Raw genomic sequence first — 11,914 nt, 5'->3', positions numbered from 1 at the left:
TCACTTTTGGGTAATGATATATGAACTGATAAATGTGTTTTATAAACAACCTACAAAACCTAAGTCAACACTTGGTTTTGGTTTTTCAAACGAACAGAGTTCTAATGCATTTGTGGCTTGTATTACAACAGCTAAGCTATGAATTCTTTATATTTTTTATTTGTAGCCAAAATGCCTACAAAGCTTAACCATGGTGCTTGAATTCAATGGAAGCACAGGTGGAAGAGAAGCGAAGCATGGTGAATTGTGAGCCAGGAACATGAATGCCTTAACAGGAACATTCACCTTTGGTCTAAACCTGTAAAATTACCCAGAACTTTTCTCGTGATAGTGAGAATTCCACTAGATTCAGATAAGTAAGTTTGCTAAAGACTGAACCAGATTTTTAAGACTTATGCTGTTTATTGTATATTAAAACTCAAAAAGGCATTGACAAACATGCCACCTTGACCATCTGACACTGTCTCCATTAAATATGATAAATATGAAAGTAGTCCTGGTTTCCGGAGTTTAATGAGTGAAACAGAGCTAAGCTGCTCAGTATTTTTATTTGCTGAACTGGTTAGAGAGATAGACCCCTTTAAATATGTAAAAGTGGCTGATCCAACGCCACAGTTCTCGGGGAACGCTCATTGCTTTCAACACATTCTTGGAGCTAACTTCCCCGTTTTACAGTGCTCCTTGGTCACTTTACATAATATATTACTCTGCTGATTACTTTCATTGCTATCCTTGTTAGTAGCTCTTCTCCTGGGCCCTACTCGAGCTCAGACAATTCAGGTTCTGTGGTGGCGGGACAAAGATCTGCATTTGAACATGTGCCCAGGGATCCTTAGGCATTCCGATAGAAACAGAGAACATCCACTCCTTCAGGTGGAGTAAATTAGCTTTATATCTTTCTATGAAGTAGTTGTCATTGTAATCAAATATTCAACACCTGCCAGGAGCTACTGGCCATCCAAAGTCCGTGGAACTGGAATTAATTTTGGTGCAAAATCCATGGATAGCTTTTTCAGAATGTATTTTTTTAAAGATTTATTTATTTTCATTGGTTCACTTCCTGAGCAGCCGCAACGGCCAGAGCTGAGCCAATCCGAAGCGCTGGGAGCCATGAGCTTCTTCCAGGTCTCCCATGTGGGTGCAGGATTGGGATACGAACCAGTGCCCACATGGAATCCCTGTGAAAGCAAAGTGAGGACTTTAGCTGCTAGGCTACTACCGTGCTAGACCGGCAAACTTTTTGAAGACCCCACATTTGCATGGGTTTGAAAATTATCTGAATTATGTGAAGTCTGGTCACTTTAAATGTTATAAAAAATAATGAAAAAAAAAAAAAAAAGAAAAAATAACTAAAACCGAAACAAAATATCGAGAAATTTTTGTGTTGCTGGTGTGGTGGCATTGCATGTTAATCCTCTACCTGTGGCACCAGCATCCTTTATGGGGGCTGGGTTGAACCCTGGACACTCCACTTCCCATCAGCTCCCTGCTATGGTCTGGGAAAGCAGTGGAGGATGGCCTTGGGCACCTGCGCTCACGTGGGACACCCAGAAGTAGCTTCTGGCTCCCAGCTTCGATCAGCTTGGCTCTGGTCACGGCAGCTATTTGGGAGTAACACAGTGGACACATTCTACTGTCTCATTCTCTCGCTGTAACTCTTTCAGATAAAAATAAATACATCTTTACAAATTTTTTCTGTTAAAATAAACGTACCTTTTAACTCTGTGGAATTTCCTGACACAGGTTATTTCAGGGGCTGTAACAGTCATATATTATTCTAAGTGAGGAAAATAGTATAGTGAGGTTATTTAATCTAGATCAAGATCAAACTCGTGATACCCCATAGTATTTTCCTTGAACATTTTACTCCCCCTACCCATTTTTTGTTTGCTCTTTGTAGTTTAATACATGTTGATTACTCAGGGTCACTGTATTTCCTCTTTTGTGAGGGAGACAGAGAGCACTCACGTGTGGTTCACTCCTCAAATGTTCCCGCCTGCTAGTGCTGGGCCAGGACCAAGGCAAGGAGCTGCAATGCAGTCCTCTTGTGTGGATGGCAGGAGCCATCCTTGTGCCTGCCCTGACCTCCCAGCAGGCTCTGCGCTAGCAGGAAGCTGGAGTGAGGCCCCGGAGTGGTCCTCTGATGTGCTTCTCGGGTAGCCCCAGCAGCCTGTGGCCCAGCGTCCTGCCCCCACCTGCAGTGCAGGCAGCCCAGACAGGCATCAGCCAAGACTTCGGGCTGCTCCACTTCCAGTACGGTTCCTTGCTCCTGTGCCTGGAAAGCAGTGGAGGATAGCCCAATTTCTTGGGCCCCTGCTTCCAGTCAGCCCCCTGCCCAGCCGTGTCTGTTATTGCCATCTGGGAAGTGAAGCAGTCGCTGGAAGATCTCTTTCTGTAACTCTGCCTTCCAATTAAATAAATAAGCCTTTTTGAACACACACATATTTGGGAAACACAGTTAAAGTGTGCATGTTCAGGGGCAGGTGTGGTGACTCAATTAATTGGCTAATCCTTTACCTGCATGTGCTGGCATCTCATAAGGGAACCGGTTCTAGTCCCAGTTCCTCCATTTCTGATCCAGTTCCCTGCTTATGGTCTGGAAAAGCAGCAGAGGACGACAGTTCTTGGGACCTATAACCAATGTGGGAGACCAGGAAGCACCTGGCTTCAGACGGCCATTTTGGGACTGAACTGGCAGATAGAAACTCTTTCTCTATTTCTCTGTAAATATGCCTTTCAAATAAAAACAAGTAAATTTAAAAAAATTTAAACTATATCAGGAATATTGACATGAGACTATACCTTATACAAAATTTAAAATGTTGTTTTTATTATGCTTTCTTGAACTCCAAAGGAAAAATGTAAGCATTTAAAACAGGAATGCATAATCAATACAATTTAACTTATTATTTGAAACATCTTTAACATTTAAAAAATTTTTTTAAAGACTTATTTTCTTGGAAAGGTAGAAGTACAGAGAGGAAAAGAGACAGAGAGGAAGATCTTCTGTCTGATGGTTCACTCCCCAAGTGACCACAATGGCCAGAGCTGCAGTGATCCAAAGCCAGGAGCCAGGAGCTTCTTCCAGGTTTTGCACAAGGGTGCAGGGTCCCAAAGCTTTGGGCTGTCCTTGACTGCTTTCCCAGGCCACAAACATGGAGCAGGGTGAGAAGTGGAGCTGCTGGGACTAGAACCAACACCCATATGGGATCCCGGCATGTGCAAGAAAGGACTTTAGCCGCTAGGCTGCTGTGCTAGGCCCTATTTGAAACATCTTTCCACCTTAAACACATGAAATTCTAATTTAATCCTACACTTTTGAGAATGATCTATTATTCAGTGTTTTTCATTGTGATTTTAGTCAAGGAAAATGGCAAGCACCTCTTTGTTATCTGAGATGATTGTAATTTGTTTTCACAGAAATAGCAAGGAAAAACAAGTAATTCTTATAATTCTTCAGAAATATTAAGTATTCCCTTTGTGTGAGCTATGTAAATAGAATCACTCATGTTATCTCAGCTAGTTTTAAGGTTTATTTTTTTTATTGAAAAGGCAGAATTACAGAGAAAATCTTCCATTCACTGGTTCACTCTCCAAGTGGCTACAATGGCTGAAGCTGAGCTGATCTGAAGGCAGGAGCCTTCTAATCTCCCACGTGGGTGCAGGGTTCTAAGGATTTGGGCCATCTTCCATTGCTTTCCAGGCCATAAGCTGGGAGCCAGACTGCAAGTGGAACAGCTGGGACATGATCTAGAGCTCAAGCGAGATGCCAGCACCGCAGCCTGAGGAATAGCGTGTTATTCTGCTGTGCTGGCTCCCGATCACAAAGCTTTCCAGTTTGCTTTTGGCAGGCTGTAGCTAGCTTTTAGAGGTATGAAAGCAAATCAAATTCATTTCTAAAGGGGAATGTTTATGTAACTCCATAGAGATTATAGTGAGAAATTGTGGCTTAGAGACATTGGCTAGCCCAAACTACATTAATTCTTTTTTTTCTTTTTTTAAATTTTTATTGGAAAGGCGGATATACAGAGAGGAGAGACAGAGAGGAAGATCTTCCGTCCTATGATTCACTCCCCAAGTGAGCGCCATGGCCGATGCTATGCCCATCTGAAGCCAGGAGCCTCTTCTGGGTCTCCCACATGGGTGCAGGGTCCCACAGCTTTGGGCCGTCCTTGACTGCTTTCCCGGGCCACAGGCAGGGAGCTGGAAGGGAAGCGGGGCTGCTGGGATTAGAACCTGCGCCCATATGGGATCCCGTGTGAGCAAGGCGAGGACCTTAACCACTGCGCCATCGTGCCAGGCCCTACCTTAATTCTTAACCCTTGGTTTTCCATACCTGCCATACAACAGGTTGTTTTGAGTTGATCCCTGATATCGGTAATGAACTGTCAGGGCTTTTCTCTGAAGCCCCTAGAGCCACCGCACGCGTGAGTGAATACGGTTATGCTGCGTCAGTTTACCATGGATGCACGAGGACTGTGCCAAGCACACCCCAGTGCTAAAATAGTGTTTGTTAGATAATCACAAGTCGTAGAGGATGTAAACATTTAGCAAGTTGTGGTAACTCATGTCAGACAAGGCCAGGTTCACAATACGGTACCATCTACGTAAGCCAACACTGCCTGGGTGATTACCTAAGTACCTGACATACATCAATTCACTTACTCCTTATACGCATAAAAAGAAATCACCCTCTAACTCCAACGTCTATACTTTTCTATATGGCTAGTATGATTTACCACACAGGGTTATGAGGAATAAGAAAATATGTATAAATACAGTGCTCACAGAGTATCTTGGAAGGCATATTTTCCCCCAGCACACATATATCTACAGAAAAACAAGATAAGAAAATTTGGCATGTGTGCTATTCAGAAAGCAGCAGCTATACGCTAGGGCTGGAAGAGAGGAGCTAAATGAAGTTGGTTTGTGTTGGGCTCCCAGGCAGGTGGCATCCTTTACAAAGTTAACCTCCCACCACGTCAGCACTGTCATCTGTGGTCCCGGGAGACCTCCACCTCATCAGGTGATCCAAGGGTTTCATGAGAAGACGCCCAACCAGCACCTGCTGCTAACTGCACCCCTCCAGCTGTCAGCACGCACTGAGCGCATGAACCCCGAGACACAGGGAGACTGCTTCAGTGCCTTCCTTCACTGCTGCTCTGATCTCCCATCCTGCATCACCTTTAGTTATTTCAGCATCTTCTTCCTATAAATTTATTTAATAATCTTCTGTAAAAGACAAGGCAGTTAAAAACGTTACCCGTTTTGCTACCACTTACAGTTGTCACTTCCTAGTAGTAATTGCACCAAATTTTCACCAGAAGTGAGTATACACAGCAACCACCACGGATCACTAGGAGAAATGGACTTTTATCTTATTCAACTCATGGGTCATTAGAAAATATAATTGGAGTACTTAAGGCATATCTTTTCCTTTATCCACCAAAGTTCCTCCTCATTTGCACACATTTTCTGTACAGAATGTACACAATCCATATTACCATTAAGCCCACTTCACAAAGTAATATAGCTAGGCAGATGAAATACGTGTCAAACTACTTTATAGGCAATCTTAAGCAATTCGATTGTCACATGTATGCTTTCATCATGGGAAGTTATAAAAATAAAAAAGTCTACTTTCCACTGACACTACCCAACCGGCTGTAACATTTTCTTGGGCTAATAGTTGACAAAACATTGGGGAATACTTTCAACACAATCTCTTCCCGGCGCCTTGACCCCACTCCCACAGGCGTTACATAAAGGAAAAAAAAACACGAGGCAACCAACTCCCTGTTGACAACAAACTTTTAAAACTTGAAATTGAGTAGGTGAACAGAACCAGCCGCTTCAGTCACAAAAATGAAAATTTATTGCTCTAAGGTTACTGCCAGAAACCTCAACGAAGCTAGGCGAGCCTTTATTTAAGCTTAATGCTCTTTTTCACGCCCGCGCGGATGCCGGAGAGCTCCCCGCTGTAGCGCTGCTCCTCCTTGCGCACCTCGCGCACCTGGCCTCGCCGCCGGATCTTGGCTCGGCGGAACTTCTCCCGGTGCTTCACCCTCGGGTTGCGGTCGATCTTCTTCCTCCTGGGGGTCAGTCCTCTGTTTTTGGCGATCTGGTAGGTAATGGCTCTCTTGGCGTTGTGATCCTCAGGGCCCGCTTCCTCGGCGCTGTCTTCCTTCTTTCTCTTCAGCTGTTGCCCGTTTTCCTTCTCCTGGGACTTGTTCAGGGCAGCCTCATCAAGCTCCGAGTCGTCAGAAAGGTCTGGGGCAGAGGGGGCGGCGGCCGAGCTCCCTGGGCCAGGCCTGGGTTTAACCTCGGGCCGCTTGGCCCTTGGGCTCTGTCCGTCCTTGAGAGAGAGGAGGTAACGGATTTCGGAGGACAGCTTCTCATCCACGGCCGCCAGCTGGTTGATGAGGTTGCGGTAGGTGGCTAGCCTTTCTATGACGGGATGCCCGTGCGCAGGGACCCTCCTGGCTTTCAGGATCAAGTAAAAGCTGATGTTGGAGCAGTAGTTTAAGTAGAGGTTGTACTTGGTCCGCAGGTACTGGCTTCCCTTCCCGGACGGGATGGTGCCTCGGTCCACCAGCTGCAGCAGCGGCTCCAGCTCGTCCTTGACCTCCGTCAGCTTGACTTTGAGGTCCTCGATGAGCTCCAGGAGCTCGGGGGCCTCTTTGCGCAACATCTTGAGCTTCTCCTTCACGGACACCTTGGCCAGGTCCTTCGTGACCCGCGTGGCAGCCTCCTCTTTCTGGGGTACTGGTTTTGCAAAGGCTTCCACCCAGGAGACCCCAAAGTCATCCTCTTGCAGGGCTTGGGCGAGGCGCCGCTGAATCACCTGCGCCTCCTCCTCCTCCTCCTTCTCTTCCTCCTCTACCTCTTGCTGGCTCCGCCGGCCCCGGGCCTTGGTACCATAATCCGTGTCATAGTAAAGTTTCTTCCTCTGACCCCACGACAGAGTGGGGTCCACAGAGGCCTCGGCCTCGCTCTGCACGGAGCTCCCACCATCATCGTCTTCCTCCTCCTCCTCCTCCCCCGAGCTCTCTCCTTCCTCATCGTCCTCCACATCCAGGGCCAGCACCTCCTCCTCCTCGCTCTCCTCGTCCCCGCTGTCCGCTTCGTTCCAGCCCTTGGCCAGGGCTGCCCGGGACCGTGCCTCGTGGAAGTCGTCTACCTCATCTTGGTAGTAGCTCGAGTCCCCCGGCGAGGGCGGCAGCCCCCCGCCGTCCTCCGGCTCGTCCGCCGCGCTGCGACCCGCCCTGCCCTGCACGGCCGCCCACCGGGCCGCACCGCGCCGCCGGGACCGCCCGGCCATGGCGCACCCGAGCTCGGCTGCCGAGGAGCCGCGGGGACCCGGGGGGCCTCGTCGTCCAGCCACAGGCAGGTGGCAAGCGGCAACACTCACTCACTCCCAGCACGCGAGTTCGCGAACACGCCGCGCCGACAGGTTCCCACCTCCTTCCCGGTCCTGTGATGCTCTGCCCCGCGTGCCGCTCGGGGGAAGACGGATCTCGTGGGTCGCTGTGCCGCTCTCACACCAGTCGGTTCCGGTGAATGAAAAAAATCTTTCCGTAGGGAAACAACAGGGCAAGGAAATTGCGTTCCGCATAGGCCTCCCTAGAGACGGGCTTTTACTCTCGCGAGTTTGAACGAGACCGAGGGGGCGAGACCGTAACGTCACCGCGGAGCGCCGGTAGAGGGCGCGGTTTCTCTGCGCTTGGGGCGGCCCAGCTAACCCCTGGCGCATGCGCCGTTCGTTGAGATTCTGGACCCGGTGGCGGCTGGTGTAGTTTTGCTTCTGGTTGGGATGTTTTACGCCCCAGTCAGCACGTGACTTCGCACTTCCCAACGCCGCATTTTGGGGAACCTCAGCTGGTGTCCTGGTGCGGTGGGGGTCACTGCCGACCCCCGCGGGTCCGAGGATGCGGGGAGACCCCGCGGGGAAGGTGAAGCCTGCGGTGGGGGGGGGAGAGGATGCTGAGGGATGCAGGCGCACCGCCCTTTGGTTCTGGGAGGTGTCTGGGAGGTGCCGCGTGGGTGAGGTGTCCCTTGGCGCTGAGGGAGGGCGTGGCTCCCCTCCCGACCCCCACGGGCCACGCGGCCATCCGTGCTCGCTCCCCTGGGCCTGCGGGCGCGGTCGGGCCGGGTCCAGGCGCGCCCCTGGCAGGTCAGCTGGCCTCCTGCACCTGAACCCGCAGCGGAATTCTCACATCTCTGGGGTTGACACCTGTCAGCATTCTCGCTCACTCGGGGAATTCCTGCTGCATGCCTCAGGCGTCCCGCAGGCGTCCCCAGCTTTGTCATTTTGATCTCTAACTCCCTTACTTGTTGTCTTATTTCTAACATGGAACTAGGTAGAGTTCTATAAAGACTTTGATTTCTAGGACCCAGTACAGTGCTTCCTTTTAGGGTGGCGTTTGGTATTTGTTACAAGAGTGAAGTATTGAAATTACAGTGTTCGGTTATCTTAGAGTGCTATTAATAAAGCTGAATGGATGCCTGACGGCTCAGGCGGAAAGCATTTGAAGAGGAGATAACCTGAGCTAGAATGAATTTCAGGAATCACCCAGGTGGAAACAGACTTGGGAAATGTCTCTAACCAGTCTAACAAAGAAACTAGGGACAGGGCTTCCACTCTGGACTTTCGTGTCCGTGTTCAGCCGTTTGCCTCTTTAATGTGGACGAATTTCCAACATGTCTGGCTGTGTGTGTGTGGAGTGTTGATGAATGGATGAGAAACAAACAAACAAATCCAGGAAGGCAGATTGAAGTATGTGCAGAAAGGGTAGCAGTGGTGAGGGAAGTAGTCCAGCTGGTTTTTACAGTGGTTGGGGCTCCGTGTATGAAGGCTCTGCTCTGCTGGCTGACTAATTCAGGTTGAAGTTTTCAGACTTTGCCAAGATTCAGCTCATTTGGTGATACCTTAATGTCCAAATTTGGAAGCTGAAATTTTGTTGCTATATTAAGTGATATACAACTTTTTTTTTTTGCAGACATTATAATATGTTGCCATATTTAGAAGTTAAAAGAATGTTGTGTTGACTTCTTTGAAAGTGGGAAGTTGGGTTGGGACGAGATTTTTGGATGCTTCTTCAATCCCCAAATGGCTTCAGTGACTGGCTAAGCCAGGAGCCTCACCAAGGTCACCACGTGGGTGGCAGCAGCCCAGGAATTTGGACCGCCTTCCTGTGCTTTTCTACATGCTTTAGCAGGGAGATGGATGGGAAGTGGAGCAGCTGGCACTCCAAGCAGTTCTCATAGGATGCCGGACCTGCAGGTGGCAGCTTACCATGCTGTGCTGCAGCTTGAACCCGTGAACCATTGTCCCCCCCCCCCCCCCCCCCCCCGTGATATAGTTCAGTAGGCTCAGGTATTTCCCCTTCCATTCCCCTTGTCCCCCCACTTGTTTCCCCCTATATTATTACAACAGTATAGTCCTTCAACAACAGTCACAGACCCCTGGACCATCTTCATGGAAAGCAACATTTTGAATTAAACAACATTTTTTTGTATATAGTTTTGCTTTTTCTTCTTCTTCTTCTTTTTTTTAATTGGAAAGTCAGATTTACAGAGAGGGAAATACAGAGAGAAAGATATTCTATCTGTGGGTTCATTTGCCAAGTGCTCATAACGGTGCGAGTTGAGCCAATCTGAAGCCAGGAGCTAGAAGCTTCTTCTGGGTCTCCCACACAGGTGCAGAGTCCTAAGGCTTTGGGCCATCCTGGACTGCTCTCCCAGGCCACAAGCAGGGAGCTGGAAGGCAAGTGGAGCATCCGGGATAAGAACTGGCGCCCATATGGGATTCCAGCACATGCAAGGTGAGAAGTTTAGCCACTAGGCTACCATGCCGGACCAAACAAAATAACATTTGCAAAGTACTTAAGGTTGTTTTAAGCATTTTTAAATCTTTACAAGATGTTGGAGATACAATTTAATGAATAAAAAAGAGGCACCAGTCTATTGTCCAATGATGAACATGAAGTTGATTTTTGAATGTCAATGAATTTGGTCATTCTACAAGTGCTTTTTCCTTACTATCCGCAGCAGAATACTTCCTGCATAATAGATTCAAATATGAAATCCAGTGTCAGGGAGCATATAATTAGATAGAAAAGCAGAAGTGCCCATAGGGAGCTTGTAATCAAGAAAAAAGCGGGCACACGCACAGATCACTAAGATATAAGGCCAGACGCGGGTGTTTTGCTGGCGGTTAAGCCACTGGTGAGAAGGCCATGGCCCACGTGAGGGTCCTGCACTGCAGTCTGTAGGCTTTGCTGCCAGGCCTGGCCTCTGCCTCTGGCTTCCTGCTCCTGCCGACCCGTGGGGCAGTGCCGATGGCTCAGGTCATTGGATTCCTGCCCCCCACAAGGGCGATCTGGCTTGCATTTTCTTCTGCAGTTTTGTCCCTGCTCAGCCAGGCCATTGCCGAACCTAATCTAGGACTGTAATATGGTTTTAAATGTGTTAATTTTTTTTGTTTAACACTCAAGTTGCAAAATCCAAATTCAAAGCATAGGTGGTGTTGTAGTCTAACAGTCTGAGATCATTTTGACAAAGAATGCTGTACGAGTCAGTTCCTCAATTATAGCCCCTCCTATGGACCCTTCTTCAACCTAAGTTTAGAATTACTTACCACTTAGGTAAGAAATTTTTTTGGTTGAAGCTTAAATTCCTACAAATTCATGGCAGAGCTTACTTCCATCATAAACCTATGCCTATAGGAAAGCACTGACTTGCTGGAGAAAATAAGTACTGAATAAGCATCTGACATGTAGCTGTGCATATGTAGCTGTTCTATCTGTGGTAATTCAAACTTAACATTAACTTGAATTTTTAATTTTTTTAATATGTACTTATTTTTTATTGCAAAGTCAGATATACAGAGAAGATCCTCTGTCCGATGATTTACTCCTCAAGTGGCCACAACAGCTGGTGCTGCACTGATCTGAAGCCAGGAGCCAGGAGCTCTTCCGGGTCCCCACATGGGTGCAGGGTTCCAAGGCTTTGGGTCATCCTCAAATGCTTTCCCAGGCCACAAGCAGGGAGCTGGATGGGAAGTGGAGCTGCAGAGATTAGAACCAGTGCCCATATGGAATCCTGGTGTGTTCAAGGCAAGGACTTTAGCCGCTAGGCCACAGCACTGGGCCCAACTTGAAATTTTTTAAACTTGATTTCAGTATCCAACTCAGGAGTCTGCAGGCTGCCCATAATAAAGGCCAACAGGTTTGTTTGTTTGTTTGTTTTTGTTTTTTTAAAGATTTATTTATTTATTGGAAAGTCAGATATACAGAGAGGAGAAGAGACAGAGAGGAAGATCCTCCGTCCGATGATTGACTCCCCAAGTGAGCGCAACGGCTGATACTATGCTGATCCGAAGCCAGGATCCAGGAACTTCTTCCGGGTATCCCACACGGGTGCAGGGTCCCAAGGCTTTGGGCCATCCTTGACTGCTTTCCCAGGCCACAAGCAGGGAGCTGGATGGGAAGTGCAGCTGCCAGGATTAGAACCGACGCCCATATGGGTTCCTGGGGTGTTCAAGGCGAGGACTTAAGCCGCTAGGCCACGCCGCCGGGCCCAACAGGTTTGTTTTTTATTTTTGTTTCAAAGAATACTCTTTTGGGCCTAGCGCCATAGCTGAATGGCCAAATCCTCACCTTGCAAGCACTGGGATTCTATGTGGTTGGTGGTTCATTTTCCGGCTGCTCCACTTCCCATTCAGCTTCCTGCTTATGGCCTGGGAAGGCATTAGAGGATGTTCCAAAGCCTTAGCACCTTGTACCTGTTTAGGAGACCCAGAAAAAGCTCTTGGCTCCTGACTTTGGATCGGCTCAGCTCTGACCATTGTTGCCATTTTGGGGACCAAACCAGGGGATGGAAGATCTTCCTGTTTCTCCTTCTCTTCATGAAT

At 48.2% G+C, this 11,914-nt stretch overlaps 1 protein-coding gene across 1 annotated transcript; it reads right to left on the bottom strand.

Moving 5' to 3' along the window:
- Nucleotides 1-5,353: 5,353 nt before the first annotated feature.
- UTP3 (UTP3 small subunit processome component) lies at nucleotides 5,354-7,539 on the bottom strand. Its single transcript, XM_040967196.1, has one exon. The coding sequence runs from the start codon at nucleotides 7,319-7,321 to the stop codon at nucleotides 5,924-5,926; it is 1,398 nt and encodes a 465-aa protein (XP_040823130.1). The 5' UTR covers nucleotides 7,322-7,539; the 3' UTR covers nucleotides 5,354-5,923.
- Nucleotides 7,540-11,914: the final 4,375 nt, after the last annotated feature.

The sequence above is a fragment of the Ochotona curzoniae genome, unplaced genomic scaffold (genome assembly GCF_017591425.1).
Source record: "Ochotona curzoniae isolate NIBS_2020 unplaced genomic scaffold, NIBS_Ocur_1.0 scaffold_4506, whole genome shotgun sequence".
NCBI classification, from domain to species: Eukaryota; Metazoa; Chordata; class Mammalia; order Lagomorpha; family Ochotonidae; genus Ochotona; species Ochotona curzoniae.
The sequence above is the reverse complement of the archived record's forward strand: the minus strand, read 5'-3'. Positions and strand labels throughout refer to the sequence as shown.